General features: G+C 32.8%; 3 protein-coding genes across 5 annotated transcripts; 2 read left to right on the top strand and 1 right to left on the bottom strand.

Annotated features, from left to right (window-relative positions):
* The first annotated feature begins 3056 nt into the window (after positions 1-3056).
* Positions 3057-7120, top strand: LOC100243178 (putative glucose-6-phosphate 1-epimerase). The gene is made up of 8 exons (XM_002280184.4): positions 3057-4412; positions 4594-4668; positions 5263-5319; positions 5410-5573; positions 5802-5936; positions 6143-6245; positions 6499-6598; positions 6709-7120. Exons 1-8 carry the CDS (start codon positions 4302-4304, stop codon positions 6900-6902), a joined length of 939 nt encoding a protein of 312 aa, XP_002280220.1. The 5' UTR covers positions 3057-4301; the 3' UTR covers positions 6903-7120.
* A 522-nt stretch (positions 7121-7642) lies between these two features.
* Positions 7643-12968, bottom strand: LOC100265488 (exosome complex component RRP41 homolog). 2 transcript variants are annotated; one of them, XM_059743113.1, is made up of 13 exons: positions 12840-12968; positions 11985-12052; positions 11534-11580; positions 11362-11422; positions 10650-10688; positions 10488-10555; positions 10221-10299; positions 10100-10136; positions 9108-9224; positions 8905-8990; positions 8383-8472; positions 8149-8209; positions 7643-7922 (listed from the first exon to the last, which is right to left on the bottom strand). In XM_059743113.1, the coding sequence occupies exons 2-12, from the start codon at positions 12036-12038 to the stop codon at positions 8162-8164; spliced, it is 726 nt and encodes a 241-aa protein (XP_059599096.1). In that variant the 5' UTR covers positions 12039-12052; positions 12840-12968; the 3' UTR covers positions 7643-7922; positions 8149-8161. The 2 variants fall into 2 exon arrangements, with proteins under 2 accessions (XP_059599096.1, XP_010661874.1); XM_010663572.3 differs by having other exon boundaries at positions 11985-12057; positions 12840-12950.
* Positions 12969-16111: 3143 nt separating this feature from the next.
* On the top strand, positions 16112-18362 carry LOC100260268 (NDR1/HIN1-like protein 6). 2 transcript variants are annotated; one of them, XM_010663574.3, is made up of 3 exons: positions 16112-16420; positions 16887-17716; positions 18120-18362. In XM_010663574.3, exons 2-3 carry the CDS (start codon positions 16992-16994, stop codon positions 18133-18135), a joined length of 741 nt encoding a protein of 246 aa, XP_010661876.1. In that variant the 5' UTR covers positions 16112-16420; positions 16887-16991; the 3' UTR covers positions 18136-18362. The 2 variants fall into 2 exon arrangements, with proteins under 2 accessions (XP_010661876.1, XP_059599104.1); XM_059743121.1 differs by lacking the exon at positions 18120-18362 and having other exon boundaries at positions 16189-16420; positions 16887-17951.
* The last annotated feature ends 1609 nt before the right edge of the window (positions 18363-19971 follow it).

Genomic DNA, 19971 nt, shown 5'->3' with positions numbered 1-19971 from the left:
AGTTGAAGACTTGAAGTCCACTTTCTAAATTTTTTTTGTGAGCTTGACCGTTGGAACAATTCTAAAAGCAGCTGCTTTTACCTTCTTTTTTTTTTTTTTTGTTATTCTATTTTCTAAAAAGAAAAAATTTATTTGATATATTTATATAATTATAATAAAAAAATTCTATTAAATATGATTAAGATTAAAAAAAAGGAACAAATAATTAGAAAAATAAGATATTTATTTTCTTTTTTCTTTTTCTTTTTTCCTTTTTTTTTTTATGAATTTTGATGATATTGGATATTTAAGGAAATGACAAATTCTTTGATTTGATTATTCCAAATGGCTTTTCAGAGGTGGTAGAGGTTGTAGCTCCCCCTTTTTTTTTTTTTTTGTAACTTATCCAAAGAAGATGAGGCTAGGTTGATCTATATTATTAATTAAATAGGGAAATTATCTTAATTTATTTTACTAATTATAGAAAGTAATTTTAAGACAAGTCTTTACAAATAAAAATAAGGTTTTCAAGTGAATTTCTTTCATAGTGTGACATAATTTGGTTATCATAGTTTATGATTTAAAAAATGAATTTAATATAAAATATTAAAACATGCTTTTTTAAAAGACAAATTATTTTAACTTGTACAAAAATTTATTTTATAGGTTTTAGGGGATTACTCGATCTTATATACAATTTAATCATCATAAGCATGATAAAAAATGATTTGGTTTAGATAAGAGTTATTGAAAGATCTATGAACTCATTTTGAAAGCATTAAGGGTTTATGTAATTTGTATTTTATAGTGTATTAGGTTATGTAGTTTAAGATTAACAATTTTATTTTATTCATTTGAGTTTAAGATATTTCTAGATTTTGTAAGACTTGATATTGCAATACGATCAAAATCTCCATGAATGGTCAAGTGTTCGTGAAGTAATCCAACGTCTAGAATTCTCTAAAATCTCGGAGATTCATTTTTTAAATTTTTTAAAACTTTATTGTGGGAAAATTCAAGATTTCACCAAATTCTTCAACTTATAAAAAAAGTTTTTGATTTGATGCTACCAAGAATAAAACTTAAAAATAATTTTCCCCATGTAAAACCATATATCTTGGACTATTAGATTGGTAATTAGAAGTTTTACATCTGTTTTTTTTTCAAATCCTTACGTGTATAAATGGTTTTTCATATATAAAATTATGTCTTTGCTTGTGTGTTACTTTATTGAAAATAGATAATTAAATAATTGAAGATATTATTTTTCTTTTGACTAAAAAGGTTCATTTATTCACTCCTAAACTAAATAAATCAATTTTCTATCATCATAGTTAATTTTTTAATAAATAAATTATTTTAACGTGTAGAAAAAGTTATATCATATTTAATAAAAAAAATTATAATATTAATTATAATTTTTTCTTTTAAATTTATGATTTTGATATTGACTTTAGTTGTGAGCTAACGCCAAAATAAATATATATATATATATTCCTAATTAGATAAAATGTATTTCTACAAATGATTTTGGCATGGACTTCTAACCAAGCCCAAATCAAACATTAACATGTGATTTAAATTTTGGCTAAAATCAATATTAAAAAATTATTCCAAATTTTGAAAAAATAAAAAATAAAAACACATCTATCCCATGAGGGCCCACAGAGTCAAAGGCTGGCAGCCACATGATTCAGAAGGAGAGGACAACCAAACAGTGGAAAGATTGCCTCCCATGTGTCTCCTCTCCAATTTCAATGCATTTTCCTTGAACCCCCCATTTCCCATTCCTTGATGTTCATCACTTTATTCCCCCCTTCACTTCTTGCCTCCTCACATGTCTCATTTTCAACCACCATGGCTAGCTACAATGTCTTGTATTTTAATTATTGTTAGAAGTGGGTTTCATACTTCTTTCTCATAATTTCTATTTTTGATTAATGGGTTCATAAAATAGTTTTATTAAATAAATATTGATTATACAATTTTAATTCTGTATAAAATTATATTTCCAACTCAAAAGTTTAAACTTTTAACTAATTTTAGTATATCTCGAAAAAGATTTTCACAAACCCGATTGATCAATGAATCATTCTTTTGAATGAAAAATAAAACAAATCATTCCCATTTACATGGATATTATCCATTCTGAATTTTCAAGACTTTAAAACATATTAATATGATTATGATATCTTTTTATTTAATGCATTGATGTAAGATTCAAACTTATGACTTAATCGTCGAGTTATTATGTTATTATACTTATTATTCAAGATTATGTGAATACATCATCAACTATTTTTTAATGGTGTGGAATATGAACATGTGGAAAAATTGCCAATGCTTGGGACTCCACCAAAACAACTTTTTTTTCTCAAATGAAGAAAAAGAAAACTGTACTTTTTCAAAGCCAAATTCCTCTCTTTCTAATTGGGTTGGCTTGTCATGACTCTATGTCACATTTTCAATTGAGGAAAAGTGTCTTCCCATTCACCCAAAATGGACCCTTCCACAAATTTGGTCTAGGGTTTTGTTCAAACTTGATAAAATTTAAACTCATATTAATGAATTATGATAGGCAATTGTTTAAGGAAAGGTATTAGTTATCTATCCATAAAATTTATGTCAAAATTTGTGATTTATTTCCATCTTTAGTGATATAAGTAGTACTATATTTTTTTAATAAATTTATCTAAATATCTAAAATTTTAAGCAAAAAAAATATATATTAGGCGAGTTTTAGAATATGTTTGATAATATTTTTAATATTTTTAATACTTGAAAAATATAAATTTTTAAATATTAAAAATATTTTCTAAAATTATTTATAATTAAACAGACTCTTATAATATTTTAACAATTTGCTATACCTTTTAGATATTAAAAATTAAAATAAAACTAAATGGTTTCTATAATAATCTATTAAAATCAATAATATTTTAACATAAATATTATTTTATTTTTAATAATAACCCAAATTTATATATATATATATATATCAATGGTTGAGTATAAAAGTTGAATTCCATGGCCATATAATTTTGACTAAATGGATCTCGATAGTGAACGGATTCATTATAATGAAAAGTTACGAACCTTATCCAATATTTCTCAACTTGTTTGGACCCCAAGAAAATAATGGGTGTGGGAGATAGATTTTGGCAAAAAGAAACGGTATCCATATGGCAGACAAGATCCTAGACAACTTCATTTAATTAAATTTATTTATTTATTTCTGTTAGTTGTAATCTTAAAATTCATTTTTTTTTCTTTTGAAATTTTGACCGTTTGTACAGCACGTACATATACTTCACGTATCTCAACGTCCTCGCCTCGTCTAGCAGAGGAAAAAGAAAACCGGTTTTTTGTCCGCACATTTTCCCTTATTTTCTCAGTGTTTCTCAGCTTCGACAATCTTTTCTAAGAATCATTTTCCTTCAAATCTTTCATTATTTACACAAAGTTTTATATATATGAACCCTTCTGGAAGAGGGGTTGATTGAAAGATCATCTCTTCCCTTGTTTTCACGTGTTGAGTTTTGAATTTTTCTCATTTTTCTCATTTTTCTCTCAAATGGGCATTGTTTTAATGGGTCTACTTACTCTTGCTTTTGGCGTTCCCAAGAGGATTTTGTTGGAATTTAGTTATTAGGGGAATTTGGATTGATTTCACAGACACTCAGTTTTCTGAAAAATCCAATTTCTTTGTTGGATTTTTTGAGATTTGGAGGCTGTATTTGGGATTTGGGATTAGTGTTTAATTCTTTAAGTAGAAAGAGTGAGAGGTTTGGTGAAATTTCTTCGTTGAAGTTAGAACTTGGGATTACATTTAGGGGTTCTTTGTTTCCTTTTGGATTACATTTGATTGATTGTCTTATTTTATTTTTATGTAAATAGGACAATCTCTGTGGATTTGTTAGTGTATTAAAGGTTGGATTTTTGAGGATTTGTCATTTATTTCAAGTGCCAGATGTTCCTATATTTAGGCTTTGGGTTTCTCCGATAGTTCTCTCACAAATTAGCATTCTAGGGGTTTCTCTAGCAAGAGGGTTTTCTGGATCTGAGAAAACCGCTGCATAAAAAGCTTAGGAAAGTTAAATTGGTAGCTGGTTTTTCGCTTTTGGTTCACGGGATCGCAAGGTTGTCACAGGATAGGTGTTGGGTTGTGTTCTGATTTTCAGCTAACCCAGTGGCTTTATTGCTCCTTTTTTCTATATCACCGTCAGTTTTTCATGCTCAAGAAGTGGGATAAGAGCCTAGAATCCATAGGAGTCTGAGTCAGTTTCTAGATTGTAGAGACACCAAGGAGGGGAGAGAGTAGAATGGGGCATTCTGCAGCAGTTTGGGATCATAGAACAGCAATTGAGGTTACAAAGGACTGGAATGGGATCGATCAGGTTGTGCTCCGGAACCCGCAAGGAGCTTCAGCACGGGTTACACTCTTCATCCTCTTTATTGCTACTTGATCAATTACAGTGATTAATTTGATGAATTTGAAGAATTTTAGCTTAATTGTTTTATCTGTAATAGAAAATTTTGTGTTGGGTCTGATGATAATTTATGTTGAAATGGTTTTGGTTTGATGGTGTGATGTTTTTCTTTTGATGAATTTAGGTTAGCTTGCATGGAGGCCAGGTTACTTCTTGGAGAAATGAACAAGGGGAAGAACTTCTATTTACTAGCAGTAAGGTTTGGTTTTCCAATCCCACCTGTCCTTTAGGTACTCCAGTTATTGTTCTGTTCGGGTTAATTTCTTAATTGGGCTGTCCGGCCGCTACTGATCCAAACAAGTTCTATTGAGTTTTCATCATTACATGGCTCGATATCCTGCATTCTATAGTTGTGCTAACTTTGATTTTTGATAGAAATTTGCATTTTGACTGTTACATACCGGTGCTTATGACATTTACTGCACTGTTTGTTGGACCAAGCCAATAAAATCATACCCAGCAGCGTGTTGTAACATTGTTTGATAAAAAACTAGGACATGGCTAAATGAAGGATTCTTTTTGGACTTATCCAATTGAAATGATCTTCTTGATTGTGTTGGCTCCGACTAATATTGATGATCTATGTTAATAGACAAAAGATATTTTGGGTTACTGAAACTACAAGTTGATCACTATTAGATGATCACCACAGACCTACCAGAAACAGGTAGCCATCAGTTGAAAATTTGCACATGCTGACTACATTCATGAGATAATTTGTATATCAGCAAGCAGAAAAAACCAAGAAATGGATATGCAACTGATTTATTATCTGTTCTTGTGTCAATTGTAGGCGATCTTTAAGCCCCCGAAAGCAATGAGGGGAGGAATCCCTATTTGTTTTCCCCAGGTATTTTCAATCCCGTTTTTCATGGCAAAGCAAATAATGGTCTTTGGACATCTCTAACTGATGGTAGGTTTTATGCCAATGCTTGTGAAGTTTGGAAACTGTGGATCACTGGAACAACATGGGTTTGCAAGGAACAAGCTTTGGACAATTGATGAAAATTCTCCACCTCTGCCCCCAAATGATTCCCATGGCAAATCCTTCGTTGACTTACTACTCAAGCCAACTGAAGAAGATCTGAAGGGCTGGCCACATAGGTACGAACTTAGACAAGGTGGAATCTCTAAATGTTTCACCATATAAAGCCATTAGCGTCAAATCTTGTGATACATGAAGATTCAAATAGCCTCTCAGAACTTCATCTCATTATGTTTAAGTAGCTTTTATGTATAAAGCTCTTGCATGTTTAATGGAGTTCGTCTTTTTTAAGTGTGTGGTTGTTAACATGACTGCATGTTGCTCACATACCTCTTTCTTCGCCTCAGTTATGAGTTTCGTCTGAGGATATCTCTTGCAGCAGATGGAGTTTTGACCTTGATATCGCGAATCAGGAACATCAATGGCAGGCCATTTAGTTTCTCTTTTGCTTATCACACATATCTGTCAGTTTCCGACATAAGGTATGGAGGATATTGTTGAATTAAAAAGTAGTTTGTACGCATCTATACAGTTACTTTTCTTTCTCTCCTCTTTTACATCCAACAATCATAAATGAGGCAAAGTATGGGATACCTGTGTTGTCAAGGAGGACTAACATCAACTTTTTGTTCAATCTCATGCAAGATATATGGTATTGGGACTTACATAACGTGATTTATATCCACAGTGAAGTGAGGATAGAAGGCTTGGAAACCCTTGACTACCTAGACAACCTTTGCCAAAGGGAGCGGTTCACAGAACAAGGAGATGCCATTACTTTTGAATCTGAGGTCAGCATCCTCTTGATTACTACAGTATGACATGTTAAGGAGTTATATTAGTGACTATATCAGGAATGGAGCTAAGGCACAAAATTTCCTTAGGGTGGGGACTCTAGAGGATTGGGAAAATGTCGGTCATGGCAAAATACCAAATTTTGTTTCATTTAAAGTTGCATGAATTAACGTCGGTTTCCATTTTCTATGCACTTTTGGGTAAAAGAGGGAGTGAAGCTTGGATGAGCATATTTTCTGTCCCTTGCAGGTGGATCGGGTGTATCTTAGCTCATCACATTTGATTGCCGTCCTTGATCATGAAAAGAAGCGGACATTTGTAATAAGAAAGGAGGGCCTACCAGACATCGGTGAGATGCCTTTGATATGTTATAAAAGTTAAATTTATGAGTTTTGACTTGTTGATGGTACATGGGGCTCAACTCAGATCTATGACAAATTTATTTCCATATTTACACAGTGGTTTGGAATCCATGGGACAAGAAATCAAAGGCAATGGCAGATTTTGGCGACGAGGAGTACAAACAGATGCTTTGTGTTGATGGGGCAGCGATTGAGAAACCCATCACCTTGAAGCCTGGTGAAGAATGGACCGGGCGTTTGGAGCTATCAGTTGTGCCTTCAAGTTTCTGCAGTGAGTATCTAGATCATTAGAGGGAGATGTCACTGAGAAAACTGTACAAGTTGTGGCCCCCAGTTGTTAGTTGTAATTGTCCAAATCTACTTTTAGACGTGTTTGTAGTGTTAAAACAAAGAATGAAAATGTAATCAAGTTGCAGTTTTCTGAGACCAGGGTCATGAGAAATTACCCCCCTGTAATTGACTAGAAAATTCCTTGGTTCTTTTTCAAGAACGGCAGCTGAGCTTCTTCCTTTTTTTGTTTTTTTCTAATTGTTTTTGTTGAGATATGGAAGATTCCCATCGACCCAAGAAAAATTAGAGATGAATTGAAATGTGAAAAGAGATCTGGTTCCATGAATTTGGATAACTTTGAAAAAGGTGGTCAAACTTGTTTGGGGGAAAGGAAAACATTTTCTTTGGAAATGTCTCACAAAGTTGCATTAGGTCTAGCCTCTTACGGTCTTACCCACCTACGATATTGACTTGGGTGTTGTGTTTGGGAAAAGGCAGAGTTTATTTGGAGATTACGTCTCCAATTGCTTCTACATTTTCACCATCAGCTTTCGTCTCTTGTGGAAATCAAGAGTTCTTCCCACTTTTGCTTTCCATAGAAACAGGTGGAGCCATCAGAAGGAGCTTGTTTCTGTGGATTCCTGTTGATCTGCATATGTTAATACTGAGCAAAACATTAACCAACTCATCTCAGAATACGATAATTTTCGGGTATCAAAACCCTGTTAATGCAGTAGGATGTGATGCAGAACCCAGAAGTATCAGATGTCAACAATTTTCTTTTAACACAACTACCTTTTTTCACAAAGATATTGCATAATACAAAACTGCAGTTGTCTGAGTGTTAAAGTACCAGAAAAGTATCCCAAAATGAAAACAAGAGGACTAGTACAAGTTTTGAGACATTGTACAAGCTGATTTTAGCAAACAATGCCCGCCAATTCCAGAATCCAAGAAAATTCCCATGTAAAGATCAGACGTGCTGAATATCAACACCAAGCAGATGACCATGGAGGCAACACAGGCTTTTACATCAAATACCTGAAATAGAAATTTTGAGCAAACTGTAAGCTATACGATGGTATGGTAAATTGTTATTTTCGTGCTGTATTACTTCACGGCTCAATTTTGGAATGATTTTTCTGATTTAACATAGAAAAGCAGTTTCTGGGTCAAATAATTGTGTTGAAAAGCAGAAACCAGTCAGTCACTATCCTTCTAAAATACAAAATTGAGGCTTCAAATTGGGGGGCCTTTAGCTTCTTACATTGATTTTTAAGCTATGGACCCCGACGATACTCCAGTTGCTTGGTATTCTCTAATAATACCTGCCAACCACACCAACAAAAGAGATACCAACTTTTTCAAAGAAAGAAAACCAAGCAATGATATTGATGTGAATGAGCATGCTTGAATGCAGAGTCGCTAGATTAAATTTTAAAATGGAAGCAAGACCAATATTGTGTGTGACTACGAGCAAATCAAGTTGAGATTTTCTTACTTCGCGAATGTAATTTGCTATTGCCTTGCAGCCTTCTATTGCAAGTTGCATGACATTTTCAAAAATATCCATTGGTAACTTAGCATCCATCTGCAGAGAAACATCACCAATGAAAACCTAAGAGGAAATCTTAATGTCTCCTTACTTGAGCAAAGTGCCTCACCCAAATAATGAAAAACATCAATACCAAACTACTTTGAGTAATGCAAAAAAGGCAAAACGGGTGAAAGAAGTTGAATGTTAAGGAAAAATTCTAGCTTCAAACACATGATAAAAGTTACATCTGATCCTAGAACCATAAGATTAAAAGGTGGTAAAAGGAATCCATAATTCATATGTTTTTCCAGAATATTTGTTTGTAACATGGGAAAAGGTTTCAAAAGAATAAAAGTTAGGAAAGAGCTGTTTTGCAAATCCTGAAACTTTGTCAATGTTCAAGTACAGCAGGAATAACCTGAGATGTTGATTAACAAAAGGAAATAGTGAAGATCGGGAAAGAAAATGAAACTATGAGATATGAACCTGAAGAAGAGTCACTTTGTCTAACTTAGGTAGAATTCCTACAGTAACATCAGGACCTCCAGCACTATCTTCAACATAGTTCAGATCTGCCGAAATAAAAGGTTTCAATTATAATAAAACCTGCTATAGAATCAGATGAGAACCTCATTTGGAAATGAGATTTAGTTGTGTAAAGGTGAGGGGGGAAGGATGCACTGGTTTACCAAGTAGTGGAGTGCTGTTAAGGTATCCAGCACTACATGAAGTCACAAGATCACGCATCGGAATCCCAGCATCAGCAAGGGCCAAAGTTGCAGCATTGATGCATGCAGATCTTGTTCCTGTAGGCAACTGACACCTCAATTAGGGAACCTTTCTCCCATTCCAGAAGATGGACTCATCACATCAAAATATTCACTCAGCATATTTACATATGATAACAGAACAAATTGAAGTAACAGGCCTCCCAATTAGTGTTCCAGGATATTAGCTCCTTTGTCACACTCAACACAGCAATCAATCAAATGAGAGATCTCCAAAACATCATGTTTATTTAGCCTTTTAAACAGATTAAACTTTAAATAGCTTCCCTCATTGTAGGCTGGCCAAAAAGATTCCCCAGCAATAAAATGATCTGATGTTGCTAAATTTGCTAAGTTATCACTCATCTCACACATTCCACGATGTAAGTGTGTCTGTACGCAACACACATGCCATGTTATCACTCATCTTATGCATGCCATGAGGTAAGCACGTGTATAAGCATGCCATGACATACAGAAAGATGGCGATAAATACCCAAGCAAGCACATATACAAGCCATGTTATCACTCATCTCACAAATGCCATGAGGTAAGTGCATTCACACATGCTCACACATACACACACACACAGGATGAAAATAAATACACACACAGACACATGCTAAGTTATTTATCATTCCACATCATGCTATGAGCTAGGGTAAACACACACAAACAAAGGGTGATAACTACACACATATGTACACATGCCATGAGGTATGTTGTTCACATGCACACACAGAGACATATTCTCACTCATCCCACAAATTTCATGAGGTAAGCGCATGCACACACACAAACAGAGGGTGATAAATATAAAAGCTAAGTGAAAACAAAAGCTAAATAAAAAGGAACTCTGCAGTCATCAAGAAGTTCACACTGTATAGGCACTCCTAATTTGAGTTTTGAGTTACCTCCATCTGCTTGGAGAACTTGAACAAAAATGTCTATCTGCAAATTAAACAAGCAAGGCTTCAGTGAAAGATATTGTACCAACTCATGGAGAAAAATTCCCATAAAATAATGTGGTTGCACCTGAGAACGAGGCATTAGGTGTGTTAATATGCATGCTTCCATAGTTTGGCGAATAACTAGAGATATCTCTGTGGATCGCCTGCAGGTAACAAGAAAACATATATACAATATTAAAAGAAGTCCCCCCTTATATATAAATATATAATATATTTTAATTTGCTCATGCAGCAGATGCATTCATGTTCAAAACCAATCAAAATCTTTACCATGACAAATATATCAGAAACAAGTGACAGGAAAGTAAAATGATAAATAACAGAGAATAACCTGTCACCCTTTGGTTTCCTCATACGATCTCCAGTGCTAAAATTAGCCATTGTATACTCACAACGAACCTGGAAAGAAGTATTAATACTGACATAATATAAAAACCATAGATGAATGGACCAAAAAACAAAAGAAACAACATTATAACCAAAAACATATTACCAGTGCCTGGTCACTAATTTGCTGGCTCCTATTTTCAACCTGGAAAACAGAACAGATCAGTCAAAACATATAGAAGTAGCCCATTCTATAAAAGTGAATATAAAAACCATTGAACAGTTTTACAGTGATAGGTTATAGATAAAATGAGAGACAGAAAATTGAATAGACACACCTGCAGTATAGCAAGCCTATTTTAAATATCTGGAGTGTATTAATATCGAATTCTTCAATTTTTCCCAACCCCAAAGAGATTGGATCATGGTTATTTGTTTCCCAAATACATACCCGAATATCACTCAGAAATCTTTTACAAAACAAGGTCTAAGGACATATGCTTAAACCTCAACAAAGAAATTAAGTTGCAGTCATTGAACCACAAATATTCATCTTGTTATATCTTAATTTACTCATAATGTTGTCCATTCAGGAACCTTCATAATTTCCTTTCTTTTCAGTATACTTTGTAGTTCACTCTTGAATTTTCAGACCAGTAGCTGTGGGTCTCCCCATCTTTCCCAAACCCCTGTATGAGGTAGAAACTCATCTTGGGTGATGCACACCCAAACATATGCAGTGGTATGGTGGGAATTTTGCTTTAAGTATTAAGTCCTTGATTGAAAGAAGATAGATCTTCTCCCATTTTTATGAAACTAATGCTAAAAAACAGTTGATGATAGGAAGATTGGGTTAGAAGGCATTAATCTAAGGGTACCTCTCTAGGGCCATACACTGCAGCAATTACTTTGGTGTTGCCCATCTCAAAAAATGCAGAACTGCAATTATGTAACAGTTGAAATTAAAAAGAAAAAAGAAAAGAAAAGAAAAATAAAAATAAAAATAAAAGAAACGCCAGAAGCTATATTAGCAGAACAAAATCTTAGTACCCATCTGCCTTGGCCACAGCACCGATCTCTCCTCGTATCTGCCTCATCTGAGATTCCCAGAAGGAAAAAAAAAAAAAAAGAAGTTAATGGGTCATTAGGCGCCTGAGAAAATGGAATTTAATTACATTATCCATCTGTTTGGTTGCCAAGAAAACTGACAAAGATAAAAAGAAACACAATGTGAAATTCAATATTTTCCACCGTCTAGAAAATGAAGAAGACTTCTAATTAACTCGGCCAAATATCTGACAACATAACAAAACTCATTAACAATGCTTTTTGGAGCCAGGGTTTCAATTTTCTTTTCTTTCCCTCACTATTTCTCAGCAATCAAGCAGGCCATAGTATGTAGTATACACATGTTACATATGGTCATAAACACACTATCAGTGTATTTTTTTCAGGAAAAACATCAACACAAATACACGTAGAAAGAGGGAGAGAAGAATACCTCCATGGGACGGCGGCCATCCAAGCGAAGTCCTTCAGGGCTCACAAACTCCATAATTACTACAAATCCTGAACTAAAGAAAAGTTCAAGTTGTAAATAGTAGGAAAATTTAGAGGACCGTTAGTTTACAAAATAACAAAACGCAAGGAAACCCTAATTCAAATAAAAGAATGGCATTTAGCATCACTGGATAAAGCTAAAAAAATACAGTAAAAAAAAAAAAAGGAAACATGCAAGAAGGGATTTAAACCCCAAACTGAACTTCTAATTATGTGTCATGAGATATCATCAAAAAATGAAAATTAAGGAGAGAAAACCCAAGACCTCCCAGAGAAAACCTCCTCCCTTGATCACATACTTCCCAATCATGGTTTCAACTTCGGAAATTGAAAACACACAGATTACACATTTACTCACGAAATTTCAAATACAGAAGTACACTTTCCCAAGGAGAGATGACTCCTGATGCTGAGAGTATCATCTCAATGGAGTGATATAAAATTCATAATCTTTAAAAACAGCTAAAAATTGCTTTTTCAAACAAATGTTTCAGAACTATTAGCTTGATAATGCAATTTTCAAATTTGGGTGTGGCGCTTGTATGAGTAAATACATGTTTACACCTTACAATCAACATCGAGATTCAAGAATAAATTGAAATTTTCCTCGAAAACAATCACTTGCCCAGAAACCCTTTAACCAAAAGCAAGAAACCCAGCTAACCCAAATCAATCCTCACCAACAATTATCAGAAATGCACAACAGAGAATGAAACTCAATTAAGGTACGATGATAAAGAAATTCCAAAAGATCAAAAAAAAAAAAATAGGGAGAGCAAAAAAGAGAAAAACGAACCCGTTTAGGCCTAGAAGTGGTGCCCGGTGGAGGCGTATCGATGGCGAGGGCGACCAGTGCTCTCTCTCCTTCCGGCAAGGTGTAGGGTGAACAGCACGTTCGGGGGTTTTGCAAGGGTTTTAAATTAAATTTTCATTTTTTTTCTATTTATTTTATTTAGGCTAAATTATGTTAGTTTTTAGAAAATAAAATTTTCATCTGTAATTTTAAATTTGTGAACTTAGCAATATTTCAACCCTTAACAAAATACAAAGATCAGTAAAACCCGTAAAAACCGTTTGAAAAAACATTTTAAAAAAAAAAATAGTTTATAAAAACTAATTTTAATTTTTATAAAAAAAAATATTTAACAACATAAAATATTTTTAATCTATTTTTAATATTTTAAAATAATTTTTATGTATAATATTTTATTTTAATCGTCCTATATATTAATATAATTATTTTTTAAAACAACCTTCAATATTTTATAGAAACACAAATCTTTTATTCTTAAAAATATAAAATATAAAATAATTTTTTTAACGCGTTTTCCTAATTTTATTTAAAATAGTTCCCAACCCGTAATTTAAAAACAAGGAAAAAAAATGGAAAGTTTTCCTAAATTTTTTATTTTATTCTTAAAATTAGTAAACTTGTAATTATTTTATATGTGGAAAAAAAGATGGAGAAAATGAGTGTATTGGCCCAGCCCAATCCAACTCACTTTTTGGTTTACCCTAACTGTGTGTCTGACGTGACTGCCACCCCGGCCCAACTACCGTATTGGGCCAAAGCTGGGCCCAACTACCTTATTGGGCCGAAGCTGGGCCCAACTCTTATATATAAAGTTATATTAATATTGGAATAAAAATTTATAGATCAATACTAAATTTAATAATAATTAAAATATTTTGCCGACAAAAATTTTAATTAAAGTAAGAAAAATGGACTGAGCAACCATCATGACAATGAAGACCCAACTCAAATAGCGGCCTCCCATTTCCCCAACTTAAATAAATTTTCTAATTCAATTTCTATCCTCATTTGCAAAATGACTAAAAGGCCCTTGCATTGTTCAAGATATTAGTATATTACACTCGCCCCCATGTTAGAGCAGCAATGGGTGTGTTCCATTGACCGTTTGGAGTCTTCTGAATGGATTTGACTCATTTTATGCATATATTTATCCTTCAAAATAGTTTAATTTTTAATATTATAATTAACGGCTCTTTTGGGGGTGATTTTAAGAGGGATTAGACATGATTTCTAATCCTTATAAAAGTGTTTTTTTTAATAAAAATGAAGTGTTGGATAAAATTTTGAAAACCATCCTTTGATAATTTTTCAAATACTTCAAAAAAAAATTATTTATAATTTTTTTATATATACTTATTGTCAAAAATCATTATTATTATTATTATTATGTTTATATATTCAAACACCACTAATAGTTTTATTAAAAGATTCGTGAATCATCACTATTATTATTTTCAAAAATTTTATTGTTTATATAATTACTTTTATTTAAACAAATACAAAAAAATAATTTCTTATTCCTCAACCAAATTATATAAACTATCATTAATTTTTAATGATAGTTTGATAATTATGCTTTTAAACGGTTATTGTTATACAAAATAAAAATATTAGTGAAAATAAAAATATATATATATATTTTAAAATAAAAAATAATGTATTTTCATACTAAAAAACATTTCAAGTTCATATACGAGCTTTTGTTTATAAAATATTATATAACAGTTTTTAAAAATTATTTTCTTTTCAAAACTATTTTTTAAAAATACTTCAAAAATATAACTTAAGCTTTTAAAAAGTCAAATTAATAATCAATATTCACTTTCTCTTACATTTATATATATATATATATATATATATATATATATGATAGTTTTGAGGTCTACAATCTTTTTCCTTATCTACCATATTTTAATAATGTGAGGCCATGCTATGGTGGGCGGAAAAAAAAAATAAAAAGGTGGTCGGTGTTGTTGGGATGGGCTGTGGATTCTAATGTTGTCATTTTTTCCAGGCATTTTGTATTAATTTTGTGTGAACCGTTGGGTTGTCTGCCACTTTGGTGGGTCATGTATCGTTTCAATTTTAGTGCCAGGGGGGAACATACATACATGATTGCCTTCCGAGAAAATAAAATTCATAAACAATACTTTCTTTTCTAGGTCATAATCCATGACCTTTTATCATCATTATAAAATGCCTTTCTGCACAAAATCAATAAAATTTTCATTATATATTGTTGAAAGTTTATTCAAAAATAAAAAATATTTTAAAAACATAAGCATCCAATTCACTATATTTTCTAAATTTATTTTTTAAAAATATTTTTAAATTAAAAAACAAAAAATAACTTTTAAAAAATATGGTCAAAAAGTCCTTTTATTTTTAAAATTTGATAAAAATAACTTATACTTATTTTTAAATATTTTTAAAAATGATTTTATATACTAACAACCAATGTGAGAAATTTTTAAAAACGGTTTTCTAGTTTTAAAAATAGAAAATCGTATTTAAATCCTATGACTAAACAAACTTTTAAATTTTTTAAGTAGGGGAATGAAAAGTTTATAATTATAATTTAATGAATGAATTATAATAATTAATAAAAAATAGTTTTTTTCTTTTAATCCATGAATATAGTCCCGGACCACATCAAAAATGACCAAAAGCCCCAACTGTGTGATGTGATTGCTTCTGCGTTACATAAACTATATACTACAGTGACATCGATTGTAAATAAGGGCCGCGGTTAAGGGTATTGGCGTAATTAAAGAAAGGCTTTCAACGTATTCTTCTGGAAGTTGTCGTTAGCGAAAACGACACCGTACTGGATAACGGCTGCCCAGAGCCCGTCCACGTGGACGAACGAGTAGCATTCAACTCCGCTCCACCATCACACCTGTAATTAGATCGTTAAATAATAATTATATGAATTTACACTATTACTATACTGTCCTTGCACAAATATGAATTTCCAAAACTATCCTTTATATCATAATGTCAGCTGTCTGCTACTTTAAATTTTATTATGATTTTTCATATGAATTAATAATTGCATCTTAGTCGTTAGTGTTGGGTTACAACTGTAATCATATTTGGTCACTAAAATTTTATAGTATAAAAGAATATTATATCTAAGTTTTAGTATCAATAACAAATATTAATATACAATTTATAATGATATTTAATAAATTTATTTTTATTTTAGTTTGTAGGAATTAATTTTGGTTTGTTAGGAAGGGTATTTTTGTAATTTTGAAAATGAAAGAGGAAAGCTGGAGTAGAGAGCTGAGGAGAAGAGTGGCAGAAACTTTCCCGCCATGTCAGCATATGAGAGCCGCGCGTGAATCTCGCTGATTAAATTTCTGCCACCCCGAGTTTTCCATAACAAGACAATCTTTCTCTTCTCTCTCCTCTCTCTATCTCTGGACTGTTTGGCCATATTCTCCTTCTCGTCAGATCAGATCTCCCAATCTTTAATCTCCTTCAGTTTCTCCATCAATTTTGGGCCGCATCTTACTGGATTTCTTTCTCGAGATTTGCGCCAATGTGCTCCTGTTGAGGTTTGTATGTCTCTGCATGTTATTTTCTGCCGTTTTTTTTTTTCCTATAATTTCCCTTCGTTTTTTCAAGATTGTTTCGGATTTTATTGCGTGTAATTTGATTCAAATTTTGTTGTTCGTGATTGAGTAATCTGGATTTGCATCACAAGTTTGGGAGGATTAATGGCATTGAATTCTCAGATTTTGTTGGATTCCATTTCGGTCATCGCTTGTTATTTCTAACATCAGATGCAGCCTCGTTTAATGCATTCAAATCTACCGGAAACAATTATCAAATTTTCACGGCCGTAATGGGGAATTTTTTTAATGTGAACATCACATTTTTCCGTTCGATCGGCGAGAAGATTTAGAAACAAAAGAAGTTCAACTCAACTGAGCCTAATTCAAGTATCCGGCTCAGTCGAGGCGACTTCTCAATTTACAGAAACCAAAACAAGCGATATGAACAATTTTCGTTTTTCTGCAGGTTTGTCGGCAACCAAATAGAGCAAGATAAATTTTGTTTTTGCAGGATTCTCGAGAGCCATACAGAGCATAGTTAAAAAAGAAAAAGGAAAAATCGAATTGAGGAATGGCCGAACCGCCAAAACCAGTTCTCCAGAAACCACCGGGTTACAGAGACCCCAACGCGCCAGTGCGGCTCCCCCCGAAACCGGGGCTCCGAAAGCCGATTCTTCCTTCAACGTTTCCAGTGAAGAGGAGGCGCAGGAGCTGCTGTCGTATCTTCTGCTGCTTCTTCTGCATTTTCTCTTTCATTCTCATAATTATCCTTTTCCTTGGTGGAGCATTTTTCTACCTCTGGTTCAATCCGAAAGTTCCGGTTTTTCATCTACAGTCTCTCAAGATCCAACGCTTCAACGTCACCGTCAAATCTGATGCCACATATATAGATTCGCAAACGGCCGTCAAGGTGGAAGTGAGGAACCCTAACGACAAGATAACGTTCAGATACGGCAAGACAAGTGTGACGCTGACCGCTGGGCTTGGGGAGGATGAGACCGAGTTGGGATCGGGGAGTTCGGGCGAGTTCACTCAAGGGAAGAAGAGTACAACGGTCGTGAAGTGGACTGTACATGAGAAGAATGTCTTGGTCGCTGATGAGGTTGGAGCGAAGCTGAAGGCTCGGTACCGAAGCAGAGCCATGGTGGTTTCTGTGGTGGTTCGGACTAGGGTCAGTTTAGGTGTGGGGGGTTGGAGGATAGGGACCGTGGGGATGCATATTTCATGCGGGGACGTCGCCTTGAAGAAGCTCGACGGTGGCGACATGCCCAAATGCACCGTTAATGTGCTCAAATGGTAAGAATGTTTATACTTCCTATAATCATATTCCCTTCTAAATCTTATTATAAAAATCTTTGAACTTTGGATTAAACCCCTGATTTTATTTTTCGGCACACATATAATTTCTGTAATTTTTTTTAAAAAAAACACATATTTAAACTTATTAGACTTTTCTCTTATATTTTCAAACTTTATGTCTCTTCTTTCCCTTTTTAATTATTATTATATTTGATTTTTTTTTTTTTCTTTTTCTTTCTGCATTTGTGATTCAAACATAAACCAAGAGTTCTGAAAAAAATATTAAGTGGGGTTTGGTACCATTAATTATAAATTAATGCGACTATTGCATGGGTGAAATGTCATGGTCTATACACTTGATTTGCTCGCCCTCTGATCGAGTGGGTTGCGTTGTTTGCAGGATCAACTTTCACTGAAATCGTTTTCACTTGAAGAAGCTGAGGTTGGGGTGGGGTTGTTTATATATATATATATATATTATATATGTGTATGTATAATCTAATATTTATATACACCTATATTCTTTCCTTATAGAGAAGAAAAGATGGACACATGGGTTTTTGGGTTTGATTGAATTTGTTGGGATTTATTCCTTTCTTTCTTATTTTGCTTCAAAAAGGCAAAAAGGAAAATAAAAATAAAATAATAATAATAACAATAAAATTCCTTTTGAATGGATTGATGGAGGATCATGACAGCTGTCCGTTTATCATTACTTCAGAGAACAGAGAAAGGGAAAAAAGGGAGATAAAGGTGTAACGTGTATTTGAGAAACGTATCACAAGATCCATAAAAGAGCAAAAAGAAAAAAGAAAGAAAAGGGCAATGGAAGATTGCCACTTTGCTTAGTGAGAGAAGATTCTTACATTCATTTAGGATTATTGAGTTGTGATTTTAATCATATTGTAATCGATCATTGTGGAAAGATAATCTTTATTTATCCCCTTTTGTCCTTTGCTTCGTGGGATTGAAATCAAACGAATCCAAATGATCATGTTCTTTTTTATAGTTTACCATTATTTATGATACTATTTTATAAGAAAAAAAAAATAATATTAATTCTCATTTCCACGTAATAATTTTAATATTTAGGTGGATTTGAGAAAATGATTTTTAAAAAATTTATAATTTCAGGCTAATTTTGTAATGATATAATATAAAGTGGGAGTTATGCCGACACTATAATGCCTTTTGTTTAGGGATAAGATTGGATTGGAATTGCAGTTGTCAAATCCAACTTTAAATTTCTTGTTCAGAAATCGTGCGTGAATGTTCTTTTAGGTTGGACCATAAAGATTGGTAGACTTCAAGGACCCTTTCGGATGGCCTGGCCCTTATTTGTACTTTGAATCATTATTGATGTCTTGGAAATACGGTGTCACACAGTCCAAAATAAAAACCGTGTACAGTACATTTTCCAAAGAAGAAAAACCAGGGTACTAATTTCGTATCATCCAACTCTCCATTTCTATGGTTATATATATATATTTGGAATAATTTTTGTGTCTTGTTAGGATAGCTTGTGAATTTTCATAAATCATCCGTCCAGATTTCTAGTAATAATATTCAAAGAGCTATGAAAAAAAAAAAAGGCTAGGGGAAGCTTTAAGCATTCCTGGTGACATTAGTAAATATCTTGATTGTCTAATAATTCAAGGTAAAATTAACATAAATAGTTTTTGTCAAGTAGTTCTTAAATCCCGAAAAAAAAACTTAGCATAATAGCCTTAATTAACTAAATTGACTAACCTCCCTCTTTGTTTTAAACTTGTAAAGAGGAATAACGAAGATTTAGATATAATTAATAAAAACTTCTTATGGTTACCAGATTGTAAGATCTCATAAGCCTAGGGGATTTCCTTTGATAGTTTGGGAAGAGGTTTGTAAACTTAAATTTAAGGAATTAAGAGGAATGAAGACATTAATAAAACTTTAATTACTAAACTAGGGTTGAGAAATTTATGGATAGTAATAGCATTTGGGTTAGGATTGTGAGAGAAAAGTATGTTAGAAACAACGATTTTTTTAATTTCTTCAAAAAAAAAAAAAAAAAAAAAGATTTCATTGTTTGGAAGAAAGTTAGTAAATATAGAAAATATATTTAAATTGGGCTAAAATAGTGCATAGGAGATGGGAGGAAACCCTATTTATAAATAGATTATTGGGTTTACATGTCACCTTTATTTCTTTTGTAGATGAAAATCATTTACATTGCATCAATTGTGATGTCAAAGTGTATGACTTTATAAATT

This window comes from Vitis vinifera, chromosome 15 (assembly GCF_030704535.1).
Source record: "Vitis vinifera cultivar Pinot Noir 40024 chromosome 15, ASM3070453v1".
Classification (NCBI taxonomy): Eukaryota; Viridiplantae; Streptophyta; class Magnoliopsida; order Vitales; family Vitaceae; genus Vitis; species Vitis vinifera.
This window is presented reverse-complemented; position numbering and strand designations above follow the sequence as displayed.